Below are 18,105 nucleotides of genomic sequence, written 5' to 3'. Positions count from 1 at the left end.
CTACTGGAGTATTACCAGGCTTCAACATACATTCGACTTAGTGCCCTTAGCCTCATCCTGGATCTAAGATCACTTCAGCTGTCACTCTCGTGCTCCCCTTCACCGGTGAGGTCAAATGATATGGCCTTTGGAAAGCGCCTACGCACTTAAGTGCAAAAAAACTATTATAACAAGCTTTTTCTTTCAGCTGTATTCTCAAGCCGCCAGTGACACCGATGCATCACGGCGAGATTTTCACGGGTTTACCATTCTTGTCGTACTGATACACAAACATTTTAATACAGTGAGAATTGGCGGGTGAAATCCAAGGGCTACTGGTTATGGAGAAATTATAATTCGTATAAAACTGAACCGGTTGTTTTTGACACTTGAAAAATGCCTTGAGCGTCCCGGCAGCCATTGTGCGAAACCTTTTACTTATAAAGCAATAGAGGAAGAAATTAATGGCAGTGTTTAGGAGGGCTAACATGTTGGCAATGTCTGTTACTATATGCACTAGCCAACTGTTGTCTATGGGAGACACGTAGAGATGGTAAAGTATCATGATGATTCGTGGAGCCCACAGGATAGCAAAGATGGACGTTATTGTAAACAAAATGGCGGTGGTTTTTCCTGTGGAGTATCCTCGAAGGCGGAAATTGCTTTTCCTGCGCAGCTTGTAGACTATGATGGAATTTAAAACAAAGAAAATGGAGCACGGGACCAAGTAGACTGTGAAACAATGTATCCAGATAAGGATGTGATGTAGAGATGTGCTTGTGTAATCCTCGGTCCATATGTTGGGCCACCAATAGTAGGGGATACTAGTCAAAAAGCAAGTGATGTAAACACTTACAATGACTTTCCTCGTACGAGCCGGAAAGGAAACAGTATGGTATTTCAGAGGGTGGCAGACTGCTATATATCTATCGATGGTTAACGGGACTGTAATCCAAATGGATGTATGTATGGAAGAGAACTCCAGGACTTCAATCACCTTGTTCAGTATTTGAGGCATCTGCTTGTTAAGGATAAAGTCCTCTAAAAGAAAGTCCACAAAGACAATGAAGAATAGTACCATGATGTCTGCTGCAGCCAAGGCCAAGAGATAGTTGTAGGAGGACTTCTGCCTTCTGGCCACAAGCTGAGACAAGATGATCACCGTCAGAATGTTTGCTGTTGAGACACAATGGGAGAAGAATGTTCTTTTAGGTCTATACATAACGGTAACATTCATTCAACCTATGGCAACATTCAATCCTGTTCATTACCGAAAGAGCATAGGATACGAAACCCTGTCCAGGATATGTGTCTCACAATCTACAGTAAATAAATCAACTACTGTACGTTGCTTGTAAAAAAAAAACAACAAAAAACCCTCAATGTCTTTGACTGCATGCACTCATATCCCAGGCTGCCAGTTATATTGATTTTTAGTGGAACCTTGTAGAACAGAGGTCTCCAGTCTTTTATAGGTCATGATCCACTTTCAAATACAATAGATGATATTGAACCACACTGAGTATTTAAAGGGAGAAAGCCTGGTAAAGATATGCCAAAGAAATGTGTATTTTACCCTGGTGTTAACTTCCAGTGATGTGGTCTTCACCTTGTTCTAGTAATGTCATCGTATAGCTGATACTACTAAACAGGAGTAATATTAGCTGTCAACAGCTGCCGAACCCTGGTGGTAGGGGCCCAGTTCACACAGTGTCAAACATCTGATACATGTTGTGGCTGGTTGGGCTGAATAGGGCTTAAAGGAAATATTTTTTTAAAGTATTGTATTGTTCCCCAAAAGGAGGCCACACCTTCTTTCTGTCTTGCTGCCCACCCATCAGGCGAGCGGGGGCAGATATGTCAGGCGTATGCCAAGGAGAAGGGGCGAATCTGCACCTTCTCCCTGGCCTATGCTAGGGGTGCAATGATAGTAATGTCCCCCAAAGTGTTTGATCTGAAATGGATGACATTAGAGGAGGTCTCAGTGAATGAACCCTCAATGTCAAAAAAGAAACTACTCCAGAAAGAGGCATTCTGGACATACTGTTTAGAGTCCCTATATCCAAAAAGGTTGAATTAATAGTGTAATTGCCAGGTGTTCCTGTAAGGCATAGTAGAGGTTATCTCTTAGTAACATCTTTATCCGTTCTGTACTTTATGTATCTCCCTAGTAATAGCAAATGCTACGGGGCCCGTGCAGGAGGGGGGTCCGGAGAAGAAGGTAAGAGCGTGTGTCCTTCTGCCTAACCCCTTATGTACTGCAGTGTGTAAGTGACCCAATGTACACAAAAAAGGGTTAACAAGCAGAAGAGAGATCTCTGCTTCACTGCACTGATAACCTCTGACCTCTGTTTTCCAGCTGCGCAATCAAGTAGAAAAATGTGCAGGGGTTATCAGTGCATATCTCCTTGTCTCCTAATCTCCTAATGGGCCCTTATAGGTAAAAACAGTGGACTGTCATAGCAAGCAGCCATTGGCTCTCTGCTCTGCCAGTAACTCTTGTGGCTGCAGCCAGGATTCTGCCTCTGGCCACAAGAAATTTTATTTTTTTGGCCACATCACAGAGCATATACGGTGTGTGAGTATATTATTATTATTATTATTATATACAGCGCTTTGTGCTGTGCGTAGAGGGGGCTATTGAAAGATACAATTGAATAAAGTAGCATATACTTCAGTGCAAGATTTATTAGGTGTTTGGGATTTCTATGATTTTGTTGGATGTAATTTGCAGGTTATAGATAGCAGTAATGTGTGCATGTACAGTAAATTACACAAATATTTCATATATTGAAAATATGGCTGATATATTTCTAAAGTGCATCCAGTATTGAATGTAATTGGAAGTAATTGATGTTTGTTTTTTTTATTTCCTTTAATGATTTGCTTGTTCTTTCCTTATTACGGATGAGCTGCTCGCTACTTATCTTCTGACTCATTAATCAAATACTAATGGCATCTAAAATCATCTCATTAGCGAAGCCTCTTAAGTTATTGGTTATATTCTATTAATGATTTTAATTACTGACCAACAGTCTGATGTCTTCTGCCTTCCCTAAAAAACAACACTGTACGTCATGACATTTAGGCTAATCTGGATCCCTTATTATGCTTCCCTGTACACTTGCTTGTTAGAGGGGTTTCCAAGGATTTGCATTGATGATGTTGTCTTTAAAAAGGCTATCTATTGTTATTGTATCCAACAATGGGACCAATTTCCCTCCACTGTGTTACCAGCCAATACTGAGTCTATACGTGGCCATGTCCAGGGCAGTATTAGCAGCTGCTGCTGCCCTAGGCACTAAGCCTGAAGATGCCCCTATCTTGGGGAGCGTGGGGGAGAGTGATTTCGGAATCGCGTTTTTCATGGTTTTTAGCTGCTTAAAACATAAACAAATTTCCACATTGAATCAATGATTAGAGCCGTCTGCATATTGTCTGAGGGAATTCTCACCACAGGATTGGTAGATTGGTAGGTAAGGCTCCTGGTGTCACATCTACCACCGCCATTCCAGACCTGAACAATACCAGTGTACTGTGACTGGATGACACCGCCATACCAGACCTGGCTAATACCGCCATACTGTGACTGGATAACACTGCCCACCAGACCTGACCAATATCACCATACTGTGACTGGATAACACTGCCATACCAGACCTGACCAGGGGCGGATTAACTTTACCATAGGCCCCAGGCTGTTCACCAAGCCTGGGCTCCCCTCCCCACTGTAACTATGGCGGCACTAGCCTGGCGTTCATAGTACAGTATAAATAATGTCATGATGTCCTGATTTGTACAAAATTGGCATAAAAAAAACTGTGATTTTTTTGCAAATCATGGCGGAAGTGTAGCCAGGAGACAGTACACCACTGAAAGTATAAGTCTTTTGGGGGGGTCATGGGCCCCCCAGGAGCTCAGGGCCCCGGGCTGCCGCCCGGAACGCCCCAATTATAATCCACTACTGGACCTGACCAATACCACCATACTGTGACTGGATAACACCGCCATAACAGACCTGAACAATACCACTGTACTGTGCCTGGATAACACCGCCATAACAGACCTGAACAATACCACTGTACTGTGCCTGGATAACACTGCCATACCAGACCTGACTAATACCACCATACTGTGACTGGATAACACCGGCATACCAGATCTGAACAATACCACTGTACTGTGACTGGATAACACCGCCATACCAAACCTGACCAATACCGCCATACTGTGAATGGACAACACTGCCATACCAGACCTGAATACTTCCACCATACCCCCCCCTCCTCTAAAAGACATCAGATTTACTGGAAAGTCTGTACTGGAGTGGGGAGATTTAAAAAAAAAGGTTATTTTCTTCCCCCTGCTCCCTGGTGTTGCCCCCCTGTAAGATGCTGCCATAGGTACCGAAACCACGGGTGCCTAGTGGTAAATACAGCCCTGGCTATATCTGCTATTGCAGCTATTGCACCGTTCCAGTGTCCGTTCAGGAAAACAGGTTAGAAAATTATAGGACCTGTCTTATTTTCATCAGGATTTCCTGAACAGAAGAAGTCTGTGGGAGCTCAGGAAACCCTGATGCTTTCCTGATACTTTCCTGATGGGCATCAGGAAATCCTGAAGACACTACTGATTGTTTCCTGAACATAAAAACTGATTACTGTCAGGAAATCCTGAAGGTTTCCTGATGGTTTCCTGAAGCCTTATGGCCTCCTGATCAGGATTTCCTGACAGTAATTCACTGACGTGTGAATAAAGTCTTAATAGTTAATTCTCCCTAAAACCGATCCTAAGGTAAAGACTTATTGATCCCCTAAATATACAGACTAGAGATGAGCGAATATGATTCGATCGAGATGGTATTCGATAGAATATTGCGGTATTCGAAAGATTTGAATACAATCGAGTAGTGTGTCGAGTCCTCCCATCACGCTTGGCGCTTTTTTTAATCCAATGACCTTGCAGGGAGGCCGTTAGGGACCCTGGGAGTACGCACGCAGTGCGAAAACGGCATACACCCTCATTGGATGGCTGAACCACATGACCTCGAATCTTAAATACAAGCCTCCCGCCTCTCGACCGCAGATGCGCTTTCAACCTAGTAAGGGAGAGTTCCTCGAGCAGGGAGAGATAGGTTTTAGTAGCGTTTGGGTTAGGCAGGCTTACTACTGAACCCAAAAGTCCTTTTCAGGGCTAATATCCAGCGAAAAAGGTCATCTTTGAATCCAAAGCACTTCTCAGTGCTTAGACATAGATGATATAACAGCAGCAGCAGCTGTATTCATTCCAGTACCCTGTGTGTACAAGTGACTTTTGGTGTCCCTGGTTTAGCCCACTAAGGGCACGTAAACGTTATACATATTGTGCCAGTTGCCCAGTAAAAGGCAAGTGATACCTATTGTGCCAGTTGCCCAGTAAAAGGCAAGTGATACCTATTGTGCCAGTTGCCCAGTGAAAGGCACGTGATACCTATTGTGCCAGTTGCCCAGTAAAAGGCAAGTGATACCTATTGTGCCAGTTGCCCAGTAAAAGGCAAGCGAAACCTATTGTGCCAGTTGCCCAGTAAAAGGCACGTGATACCTATAGTGCCAGTTGCCTAATCTTTGCTCTGCTGCGGCTTAGTGTTCGTACAGCGTAATGCATGATACGCGCGAATAACGTGACGCTCTACGGACGCACATTGGAATCATGTATGTAACACTGTGCACGAAATACAAAGGAAATGTGTGAACATTGCCGTAACATTCGTACAGCGTTCCCAAATATTTTTCCTTCCCAATTGCGGAGAGTGGCATTATACTGTGATTTTGGGGTGTTGGGTGCATCCAGGCATGCTCCCCCTGAAGTCACAGTGTCATTCTGGAGATGTTCGTATTGTTTAGGGAGGTTTCATGGGGGACTTGGTGAACTCCAAGTGGTCAAATTTAGATTTCCAAGTGCCTCAAATTTTTTCCCCAAAGACTATAATGGGATCGAATTCTCGAAAGTCAAATATTTAACTACTCACTCATCTCTAATACAGACCCCAAACCAGACCTCTAAATAAATAAAGACCTTAAAAAAAATAGACCCCAGACCAGACTCCAGAATGAACACAGACCACAGATTAAACTGCTGTACACAGACCTTAGGCCCCACAGTCTATGGAAAAAAACACACAATACAACTATGATTTGCATTATAGGGGTTATCCCCTTTCTTACAGAAACAGCACTACCCTTGGCTCCATTCATGCTAAAACTGTTTCTGAGACTGATGCTCTCTCTGGACGAAATCAACTATGTTTCTTTTTCTAATCCTGGATAAACCCCTTAACTCCCGATCATTTTCAAAAATACATTTGTGATCCCTCAAACCTTTTGAGAAGTACGGTAGCTCGCCGGGCAGTTACCCAACCAGCCTACACTTACTCCCTGCCATAGAAACATACAAGATTGTAGGCAGAAAAAGCAGACCTGGTCCTTCTAGTCTGCCCTTTTAGTATTTCCTTTTTTATTATCTTAGAATACATGTTTATCCCAGACAGGTTTACATTCTGTTATTGTAGATTTACCTACCATATCTCCTGGAAGTTTGCTCCAAGCATTTACTACTCTTTCTTCTCACATTGCTTCCCAACTAACCTCAGATTGTGACACTTTTTTATTCAGTTTCTTATTACCCCCCTCCCGCCGCTGCACAGTAAATTAATGTCGCTGCAGCCTATACCTGATGCTGCAGCAATGTTAATTTACCCTGCAGGATGACACAGGTGTAGAAGCTGTGTCATCCGCGGTCGGTCCAGTGATCAGTGATAGCTGGGGACCCACTGCAACTCTCAGCACTGGAGCCGCGCTCCGGTGCTGAGAGATAACTCCATAGATACTGCTACGGAGGTCGGTGGGGGGGGGAGGGAGGGCGCTTACTGGGTGGGGGGAAGGAAGGCAGGGCGCATGCCGGGCGCACAAGATTGTGACAGCAGCAGGGCACAGAGGAGAGGGGGCTGACATAGGGACATCAGCTTATGGGATCATTATGATCCAATAAGCTGATGTCCAAAAACTACCTGGGCATTGATGCATCAATGACCCCAGGTCGTGAAAGGGTTAAACACATTTTCTTATTGAACCTTATTTATCCCTTTAATACATTTAAAGGTTTTGATCATCCCCCCCCCCACCCCCCTTTCCCTTCTTTCCTTCATACTATTTAGATTTAGAACCTTAAATCCAAAACATACAGATAGGTGGATTTAGATTGTGAGCCCTATTGGGGACAGGTAGCAATAATTGGTGAAACTATGTAGAGTGCTGCGGAATCTGTGAGCGCTATACAAATAAAAGCATTATTATTATTATAAAAAAAGCATTATTAAGTCTTTTGTGATTTTATGCTTCTGACCCATCCACCAAGACAATAGAAACGGATTTAACTATGTCTATTTGCTACATGACCTGGGCATTGCCAAGTCCTTATCCAAAGCGACCACCCTTGGTGAGGTTCCCAAAAATAAACACAGACACATCAGTGGATAGTCCGTTTACATGGAGCGATTATCGTTAGAATTTTCGCATTTGAGCGATAATTGGCTCGTGTAAACACAGCTTACGATCAAGCGGTGACTGGGAAATCGTTCATCGCGGTCTTTAAACATGTTTTCAAATCGTCGTTGGTAGTTCACTGAAAATTCGTTTAGTCTAAACAGTCTTTCAAAAATTCATCCTATTGTGTGAGATGGCCTTAAGCAATCTTAAAATGATCGCAAAAACTTTTTTTCAACGATTTATCGCTTCATCTAAATACTAAACCAATGCTTTAAAATCGCTGAACGATTGTTTAGGCAATTTAGCGCTTTGTCTTAACAGACCAATATTGGCCACAGTAGCCATTTATTAGTAACACAACACACATAAAAATTCAGTGTAAACTGACCTCTAACCCCGAGGTCTTTACCCCAATCCCTGTAAACATTTTAACTGACGGGACAGTCCTCTGGGCCTTAAATCAGACAGACTTTAGTAACCAATCCCCTCACAGGACTTGCCTTTAGCTGAAGTGCTGCTTGGCACCATTTTACAACCCCACTCAAAAATGTCTGTAAATCCCATGCGCAAAGCACGTGTCTTTCAGATACTGCCTGACCTCCAAAAATGACCCAGTCCTAGGGACTCCAGAACAAAAACAGGTCCCCCACCTCCACTTCCATGACCACACCACTGCCTCCAACCTCCAGGACCCCCACCAGCTGCAGCAACAAAGATTATGAGAAAAAGAATTCCCCAAGAACTCTCCTATTCTACCACTTTCTTACATTCTCTATGTTCTATCCTTTGCACCAATGTATTTTAGTCTACTGGGCTAACAGCTAGCCACAACAGGATCATTGGGGCCCTCAAATAGATAATCGAGCATCCACACCCTAGAGTGAGATAAAGAGTGAAAACCTGGAGGGAACTTAAATTCTGCTTCAGAGGGTGGTCCAAAACTAAACTAGTTAGTTGGCTCAGTGGGTCCACACCTGTTAAGTAATAATCTTCAAAAGACTGTCTCTAAATGTGCAATATATAACACCTCGAAATGGATTAACTACAGCAGCATAAGGCTACATTAGGTCTCATTCCTGTAACCTAGAACTGAGAATAAAGACTTGAGTGGCCAAAGAAGCCAAAACGGAAGATCTGAAGATTAGAAACACTGGTTGGAAAAATTATTATTATTATTTTTAAAGCGCCCTTAATTCCAGAGCACTATACAAGCTATGGGGGTAACAAACAGGAACAATACAAGATCAAAACACATTACAAGAAGGCAAATGGCATACTGATACATGAGGATAGAGGACCCTGCCCGCGAGATCTTACAATCTACAAATCTGAAATATGAAGAATAATATATTTTACCGGATAGTATATACCTATGAACCTATATCCCATTAAGTAAGTCATTATTAGAAATGGCTTAAGGCATCAACATAGCTATAGGAGGTGTTATGGTAAGGGATGAAACCAGTCCTAGTGCCTAAGGCATTCAATGGCCCCTCTGCTACACTGGGCAGCAATGACATACAATGTCAAACAAGGGATAATGGGAAAATGGCAGTTTTGTTTGTAATTATGTATGATCTATGACCAAAAATGAACAATATAATCAATGTCTAATATTAATAATTATAACAACAACAACAATAATAATAATAATATATTATTAGTATTAATATTAATAAAAATAAAAAATATGCAAAAAAAGGAATCCGTGGAGCCTCCGTTGCAAGTCTCAAAAACAGCTGTTTCAGGATATTTGCCCCTCGTCAGTGTGGAGCAGGATTATGGCTAACACAGCAATTACTAAGCTCAGGGAGATCAGTGGAAAAATTCAATGAAGTACTCACTCAACAGTCTCCAAGTGCCCCCTATCAATTCAAATATGCAAAAAAAAGGGGTCCATGGAGCCTCAGTTGTGAGTCTTAAAACATAAGAATGGTCAGATATCCCTCCAGGGAAGGAAACCTGTCGCCAAGGGGTGCCTCCCAGCGGGGAGATGACCAAACCACCCTGATACATAGCCCCTTAAGGGGGTTATCCAACTTTGGAAAAACATGGCCACTTTCTTCCACAGACAGCACTGCTATTGTCTTCAGTTTGGGTGGGGTTTTGCAACTCAGTTCTATTGAAGTGAATAGAGCTTTATCGCAAACCACACGGGAGACAAGAGTGAAGCTGCCTCTGTAAGAAAGTGGCCATGTTTTTCTAACCCCTTTAAGTCCTACTTTGAGAATCGCAACTGACGCTCCACTGACCCCCTATCTGAATATTTGAATTTGAATATTATAGAGGGCAGTGTATCAATGGAGACTCTTGAGTGAATACTTCATTGGATTTTTTTTCACTGATCTCTCTGAGCTCAGTGATTGCTGCGTTTTGTAAGAATAAAAGAACCCTGAGTAAATGTAAGTTCTTGGGTTGTCCTCAGGATAAGTAGCTCTTGAATCCTGAAATAAATGATTCTGAGACATCTCCTCTACACTTACTGCCCTTGGAATCGGAAATATTAAAGTCCATACAGAGCAAAAAAATGAAGAAAATACCAGATGAAGACTAATTATTCGAGCTCATGATGATTTATTGATCATTGTGCGGTATTTTCTCAAAGTAGTTGACCCTGCATATAAACCTAGTAGAAAACCTTACCAAATTAAAATGTCAGAGATGCCCAGCTGACAAGTTAAGTGGATTGCAGCCTTTACTTATTCCGGCTTGGGTTCAGCCTTTTAAATCTAATGCCTCTCTTGAACAAGATCCAGTCTTCCTTTCCAAGTCTGTGCTTGCAATAAGGACAGTGGAGTGCTATGGCTCATGTCTGGTTTTACCTTAAGCCGGAAAATAAATGGACTTTAAATTTTATAGGACGAGTACAGGTGAACAAAGGGGAAAACAACCTACTGTAAGCTTTATATAACTAGTATTGAGGGAAAACAATGTGGTCAAAACTAAACAGATGGAAAGATGTCAAGGACTGTGACTTAATAGGACTGTTGCTGATATATTTGTATTTATATTTTTTTCAGAGCCTCTAGTGTATTATGTTTATGTTTTATTTGCTTAAAGGGGTTATCCACCTAAGGGCAAAAAAAAAAAAAAATGCTAGCTGGTCTTACTTACTAAGTCCCCCTGAGTATTTTGAGCCGTCTCCTGTCTTTCTAGCTGCTGCCACAGTCACAAGTTTTTCTAAAAGCCAATCTATATCCAAGATAGGAAACTACATTTCCCATCATGCATCTCCCTGTCCTGCTCACTACTGTCATTCCTATTGCACAGTAAACACAGGGCTGTTTTTTTCCACTGATTTTGCATCACCTTCCCCAATATGTATTCCATACTAGCTGATGATGTAGCAGAGCTGACGCACACGGTGTAGCTATGTGCTGCTTAACGGGCATCTACCAGTAGCTGCGGGATGTAGTGTAGGTTTAGATCTCTACTTCCTGACTGTGAATGAAAACTTTCTAGTTCCATTCAGACTCTAAAAACAGCCATAACACTTACAATATACAGAGCTGTGACATAAAGACAGGTACATATGCCTGTATTCACTGACAGCAAGTAGAGATAAAACTATACATTTTCATATTACAGAAACCTGGGCTCAGGGACACATGTAAGTCTATGGAAGCAGCACAGGTGCATAGAGATGATGCAGATAATGTCTCCTGGAGCTCAGGTTACCAAGTCAATAGACAGCTAACTTTCCCCCCAGAGAGGAGATCACATATCCTGTGACTACAAAGGGAGGGGAAAAAAGGGAGCTGAGCATGGTCAGAGTGATCCCAGAGTAAAGGATTTTAGACATTCAGAGTGGATATGAATGTAAAAAAATCAGGGAAAGGGTATAAGATAGGTTATACATGTATATTAGACATAGGGTGGTATTGGGAAGGGGGATCGTTAGAATATTGTTTTTGTTACCCAGATAACCCTTTTAACAATGACTTGTTTTTGTGTCTGGGTGACTCCTTTTTGGCACATTAAGTTTCTAGAACTTAAAGTGGAACTGTCAGCAGGAAAACATTGGGGGAGATTTATCAAACATGGTGTGAAGTAAAACTGGCTCAGTTGCCCCTAGCAACCAGATTCCACCTTTCATTTTCCAAAGAGTCTGTGAGGAATGAAAGCAATCCCTATGCCTTCACGCGGGCCCCACACCTATCCTTAGATTGAGGGCTCCCATGCCCTATACGTCCTGATTGCAGTTGTTGGTTGGAAAGCCAAAACAAGCTAAAGTCAGAGAATTACACAGTTTGCACAACTCCAATTGAAGTTATGCAAATTGCGTAACTTGCCAGATTTGGCTGTTTTAGCCTTTTAACCAATTTTGGCAACTGCAAAAAGGCCGAATGGGGCCAAGGCTCCCTTGAGCTAAAGATAGGTGCAAGTCCAAGAGGTGGGATCCACATCCTCCCAGATATGCCATAGGTGTCCGAGGTAGCTATACTCCTTTAAGAAGTTATGAGACTTTATTTTACCTGCAGAGAAAATATAAAACTATGAAACAGACTTGAATTACAGCTGTTTTGCTATGTATTAGAAAGCAGGGTAAAAAAAACAAAAACAAATAATGAGACAACAGTCAAATATGCAAGATAAAGAAAAAAAAAACCTAAGTAGTGTATTTTCTGTCCATCGAACATCATGCTCCTCTGACAGATCCCATTACCAACAGTGTAAGCCCTCGCCATCATATCTGTGGGTAGGTGATAAGTGTTAATGGTTGGTCACGAGAACGAATGGGGAGAGGACTGTGTCAATGAAAAGAGTCAGGCTCCATAAACTTAAATTAGGAGCCCGACTTATCAGGGGGTGGACTATACGTCTTCTGGCTTGTTCTCACGATCTGTATGGGTCTTAACACACTTAACCTGGAGCAATAAAAACTTTTGACATGTCTCTATAAGGGTACAAACACACACACCGTATACGCAGCGTATTTACTGCTGCGATACGCAGCAAATCCGCAGCACATTAGATCTACATATCTGAACACAGCATCAAATCTGCACCATCAAATCTGCTGCAGATCTGCTGCGTATTTGCTGCGTATCTGCTGCGTATACGGTGTGTGTGTTTGTACCCTAACATGTCAAAAGTTTAATGATGACAGGTACACTTTAAAATCTATAATACGTCTGTTCCATACCCCTCCGGTCTAAATTTGAAATTCCTATTCGGACACATGTAGATGTCTAGATGACAATATTGCGGTGGTAAAATCTTGTTCTTGTTTCTGTTAAAGGGAGCCTTTTTCTTTCTATATACAAGTACACTCCAAAGAACCTGGAAGGATTGCAGCGATGCCCTTTTTTATTGTACTTGCTGGAGAAAATGAAAGATTATATTGCGAGCCGATGCTTGAAGAACTCTAGTTCATGTCACTTCTGCTCTTGTAGAACTTTCCTAAGGTTTTTTTTGGATCTTTTCAATATTCTTACGAAAGCTGCCAATTCGCTTTGAAATGACTTAAATGGCCCATTTAAGGTTGTAGCAGCCAGACGCTCTCAGTAGTTAGAAGAATCAACGGGAGAACATAGTCAAGAATGACTCGGCTGACACAGGGGTCCATCTAGTAATGTTTTCCAGGAGAAAAAAAAAACAACAAAGACTTAAAACCAAAATCATTGTATAAAGCTGTAGCAAATGCATCCAGTAAAAGGAATCCAACTGAAATAAATTGTAGTTTTTCCCCTTGTAAGACCTTTGCGTACAACCAGTCCAATTTTACCCCAGGAGACTAATAAGTGTCACATTGCGTTAAACAAACGCTTGGTTCGTAGCATGCATTAAGGAACAAAACATAGGAAATAATTGAATGTATATGTGGAGCCAATGGAGCCTGCTGGTTGCATTTACTCTGGTGCGGGGGTTTTCTGCTAAATAGTTATATCACTTTCAAGTTTGACATATTGTGTCATAACAGCACGTTGTACTCCTCTGGCATTAATCACATGATTATGCTCTGTGAAGGTGTTTTCCTACTCTTCATTAAGAGTCATTGTGGTGATTCACTGAAGTGATCCCACCTGCCTCCATAAATACTCTGCTTGTAGGATGACATAAAGCAAATGACCAGGGAGACAAATAACAAGTATCATAATGCGGCGTCAGTGGACAGAGCAGGTTAAGGTCATTATTCGGTAATACCAGGGCAATATTATGCTGTTGTCAGTGTAACCTGATATAGTAGACTGCCCAAACAACAAACCACCTGCAATAAAAGGTATTTACTAAAGTACTATAAATCGGACAGTGTTGCCTGTTATTGGTTTAATAACTACTACTCCATCTAACCATCCAAACTCTGGTTTCACAGTCTTAAGTAGAAATGATCGAAGAGGGCCGAAGTTCAGGTTCGTACGAACCCGAACCTTCGGCATTTGATTCCGCTGCCTTCCCGTTCCGTGGGGAAGGTGGAGACAGCCCAAGTACCGCCTGGAAAACAGGGATACAGCAGTAGGTAATAGGCTGTATCCCTGTTTTCCAGGCGGTACTCGGGCTGTCTCCACCTTCCCCACAGAACGGGAAGGCAGCGGGAGTCAAATGCTAATGGTACGGGTTCATACGAACCTGAACTTTGGCCCTCTTCGATCATCTCTAGTCTTAAGGTCCCCGCCGCTTGTGACGGATTTGGTCATCAACCCAAAGTGTATGGGGCTCCCCCGACCTTCCACCGATAGATGACGTTGGAAATTGGGATAGAGCTTGATAGAAAATTACATCCAAGCCCTTTGTTTCAGGAGAGATAAGCCACAGTCAGAGCTCCCTCGCTGTAGCTTACCCCTCCCAACAGAGAATGCCCCTGTTTATGGGAAGGATGGGAGATGGTCAGGAGAAATTGATCAGATATTGGAGGTGTGGGCACCTACAGCATCATGCATGATAGGTCGGGTCCTGCCAAATCATTTTCCACTGGCTTTTAATGATCAGCTAGGTCATAAATCATTGCCATGTTTTAGTTGTGTCTGTTTTTCAGTCAATGCTTTAGCCTATTTAGGGGCCAGCTATAAGCGTTAGGTTTTGGTTATATTGATTTGTTAGCGTTATGCTACCATGTGCTTACTGTGTCTTCTCCAGTCTATCTGTAGGTTTTAGAATTTGTTTATAGAGTATTCTGGTCCTTCTCTTTTCTCCTTCTCCTTCTGTGTTTTCCTGTTTTTAAATCTGTTGCACCATTTCTAAGCCACCCTGCAAGACTGCTACTATCACTGACATCTAATGTTGAGTTGTTATTTACTTGTGTTTCTGATACTTCATGAAGTCTTATTTGAACTTTCTGTGAACTGCTGGCTGTTTCCCTAATTCTGCCCTACAATAAGTCCTGGGGGTGTTTGAGTACTGTAAGCTATTTTTTTAGAAACAAGGAAAGGAAACTAGTTCTGCTGTCTAGTGACACTTAGCTCCATGTCTATGTCAGGGCCTTTCTAATCAGTATATATTTGAGGTTTAAGGGGGAGAATAAGTACAAAAACAACAACAACAAAAAACAGCAGGCACAACAGTTTTTGCCCAAGTCTCAGTAACCTTAATGGGGAACTACCAGCAGGTTAGACTAATCTAACCTGCTTATAGCCCCCTTATGTGCACAAGTAAGAAACCTACCTTCCTCCTCGACGCTGTCTCCGTGCAGTTAGTAGTTGAATCCATGGCCCAGAGCATCCTTAGGAACACTTCCCTGCCCACTGAATTGATTATCATTAGAAGGAGTGGGCCAGCTTGGCGCAATGGGGACAGGGCAGTGTTCCTAACGGTGGTCCGGGCTGTGAATTCAGCTACTAACTGCACGGAAATGGTGCGAGACATACCTTCCTCCTTGGTGCCCCGTGTGCATTAGGGGACTATCAGCAGGATAGATTGGTTTTATTAGTCTATTAGTTCTCCTTTAACAACTACTTTCCTTTACCAGTGACTTAGTCAGCCCTTTTTCTTATATCTCTTCTCTTTTCCTTCCTAATTCACCCTCCCTTCTTCCCCTCTAATGAAATACGGTGTCTATACGTTTAATTACCTGGGGAAAAAAACAATAATAATAATTTTAAAAAAATGCAGGAGAATTGCATTTATGCCGCTCGCCCTAAGCCAAAAATAACTCCAATAAATATGTAAAAATACATAAAACAGTTCTTTTAGCATTAAAAACTCAGTTCTAAATGTAACAGACTATGAAATAAAAGCGATTCGGCATTATTGATTCTCTTGTGTTATTTCACACAGTTTCTAATACTAATGTTATTCCAGACTGTTGCTGAATATATATTTTTATATTGTTTGACCATTTTTGGCACCATAATGTGCATTATAGCTATTTTATAGTTCCTGCTTTATGACTCTATGTATTTACTATACACTACAGAGTTCACTGTCCATCAGATCTATGCATTTTATGTCTGCGCTGGTATCATTATCTTTTCTCATGGTGGCAACTATATGCACTAAAGTGTGTTTCTGGAGTTTTGAACAAAAACTTGACCAGGTACTGTATGTGCCGCAGGGTGTACAATAAATATACAAATGACTAGAGATGAGCGAATCGGGTTCGGGTTCGAGTCGATCCGAACTCGAACGATCGGCATTTGATTAGCTGGGGCTGCTGAACTTGGATAAAGCTCCAAGGTTGTCTGGAAAACATGGATACAGCCAATGACTATATCCATGTTTCCCACATAGCCTTAGGGCTTTATCAAACTCCAGCAGCCACCGCTAATCAAATGCTGAACGTTCGGGTTCGCATGGACTCGAGCATGCTCCAGGTTCGCTCATCTCTACAAATGACTCAATGAACCCAATTAGGAAAAAAGTTAATTTTTCACTGATAGCAACAGCGAATTATAATTTCCATGATTCCTTTATTTTAAATGTGTTAAAAATTGTAGCCTTATTGTTGGTAAATAAGGATGAGGAATGTGTAGTTGCTGATCCCTGATAGGCAATACAGTCAATACATAGGGGGACATTTATCAATGTGAAAACGCATATTTTTTGTTGGAAAGTGGGCAGATGCGAATAAATGTATTTGCAAATGGCCGTTTTGCGAATTAAATATTCGCATCTGGTCATTTTCTGACGGGTACGACAGGGGGGCGGGGACGGTGTGTGGAGGGGGCGGAACGGGGGGGGGCGTGGACTCAGAGTCCGCTCTATTCATCATTTTATTCGGCAAAAAATTGTCAGGAAACCTACTCCAGCTCTGAGCACTGGTGCGCACAGGATTTATATAGAGGCAGTGCGCCTCTACATAAATCTCCATACTGTCGGAGCTGCAGGGACATTTTTAAGTCTGGCGCAGAAAATGCTGGACTTAATAAATGTCCCCCATTGAGATGAGTGAACTTCAAGTACGCTTGGGTTTGTCTGAACCTGAATGCTTGCATTTGCTTGCTGGTGGTGAAGATGTTGGATGCAGCCCTAAGGCTGCCTGGAAAACATGGATACAGCCTGGCCAGGCTGGGTTCACACTACGTATATTTCAGTCAGTATTGTGGTCCTCATTTTGCAACCAAAACCAGGAGTGGATTACAAACACAGAAAGGCTCTGTTCACACAATGTTGAAATTGAGTGGATGGCCGCCATTTAATGGCAAATATTTGCTGTTATTTTAAAACAACGGCTGTTATATTGAAAAAAATAATGGCCGTTATTTACTGTTATATGGCGGCCATCCACTCAATTTCAACATTGTGTGAACAGAGCCTTTCTATGTTTTTAATCCACTCCTGGTTTTGGTTGCAATATGAGGACCACAATACTGACTGAAATATACATAGTGTGAACTCAGCCTTAGCCATAAGTTTTCCAGGATTTCCCAGGGCTGCATCCAGCTTCTTCATGCACTGGTAATCAAATGGCGAGCATTAAGGTTTGGAGGAACCCGAGCTTGCTCAAGGTTCGCTAATCTCTATCAATAAACACTGTTCACTGTGGCCACATCCGGTCTTACTTTTTATAGTCATAGAGGGACATTTGCTAAGGAGTCTAATGTGTGCAACTATTCTACTGAGGATTGGTGTGTATTTTGTTCCAATATCTTGTGACTGATTTCTTAACATGTAGCACTGCCATAGTAAATGTATCTAAGTAAAAGTCGCAAAAAAGTTGCAAAAAATGCGCAAGCATATTCACCTGGTACTGACCAGACATAAACCTGTTTGTGCGACTTTTTAAAAAGTCGCAAATGATAAATGATATATATATATATATATATATATATATATATATATATTTCAGTCTGGAGTGCACTCAAAGATCCGATGCAAGAGTGCCAGCGACGGAGATTGGATAAAGTCTCCTCTTCAATATAACCAAGAAATCGCAGCACATCCAAATAGTGCAAAAATTCTGTGTCTTTTATTTCATGGTATCAAAATCAATAAGTGCAACGTTTCTGTCTCATCTCGAGACCTTTCTCAAGCAACAATACAAACATCTCATATCCTTTTTATACAAGTCTGTGACAAAATCCAATTAATTAAGAAGTGAACATAACGTGAAACAGGTGTGCAGGTAAGGTTCCATCCGGAACACAATGGGTTACATGAGATACATCAGTATCAGAAGATCATTACAAATACGTGATATATACAAGGTGATACAATGTGCATATAC

General features: G+C 41.9%; 1 protein-coding gene across 1 annotated transcript in view; it reads right to left on the bottom strand.

The window, feature by feature from the left end:
* Positions 1–220: 220 nt before the first annotated feature.
* GPR139 (G protein-coupled receptor 139) overlaps positions 221–18,105 on the bottom strand; it is a 65,188-nt gene continuing 47,303 nt past the window's right edge. The window contains exon 2 of the mRNA XM_069981967.1: positions 221–1,155. Within this exon, the coding sequence (XP_069838068.1) occupies positions 221–1,155 (935 nt within the window). The remainder of the gene's footprint in view (positions 1,156–18,105) is intronic.

Source organism: Dendropsophus ebraccatus, chromosome 9 (genome assembly GCF_027789765.1).
Source record: "Dendropsophus ebraccatus isolate aDenEbr1 chromosome 9, aDenEbr1.pat, whole genome shotgun sequence".
NCBI lineage: Eukaryota > Metazoa > Chordata > Amphibia > Anura > Hylidae > Dendropsophus > Dendropsophus ebraccatus.
Note: the sequence above shows the minus strand (reverse complement) of the source record. Positions and strands in the feature narration are given on the sequence as shown.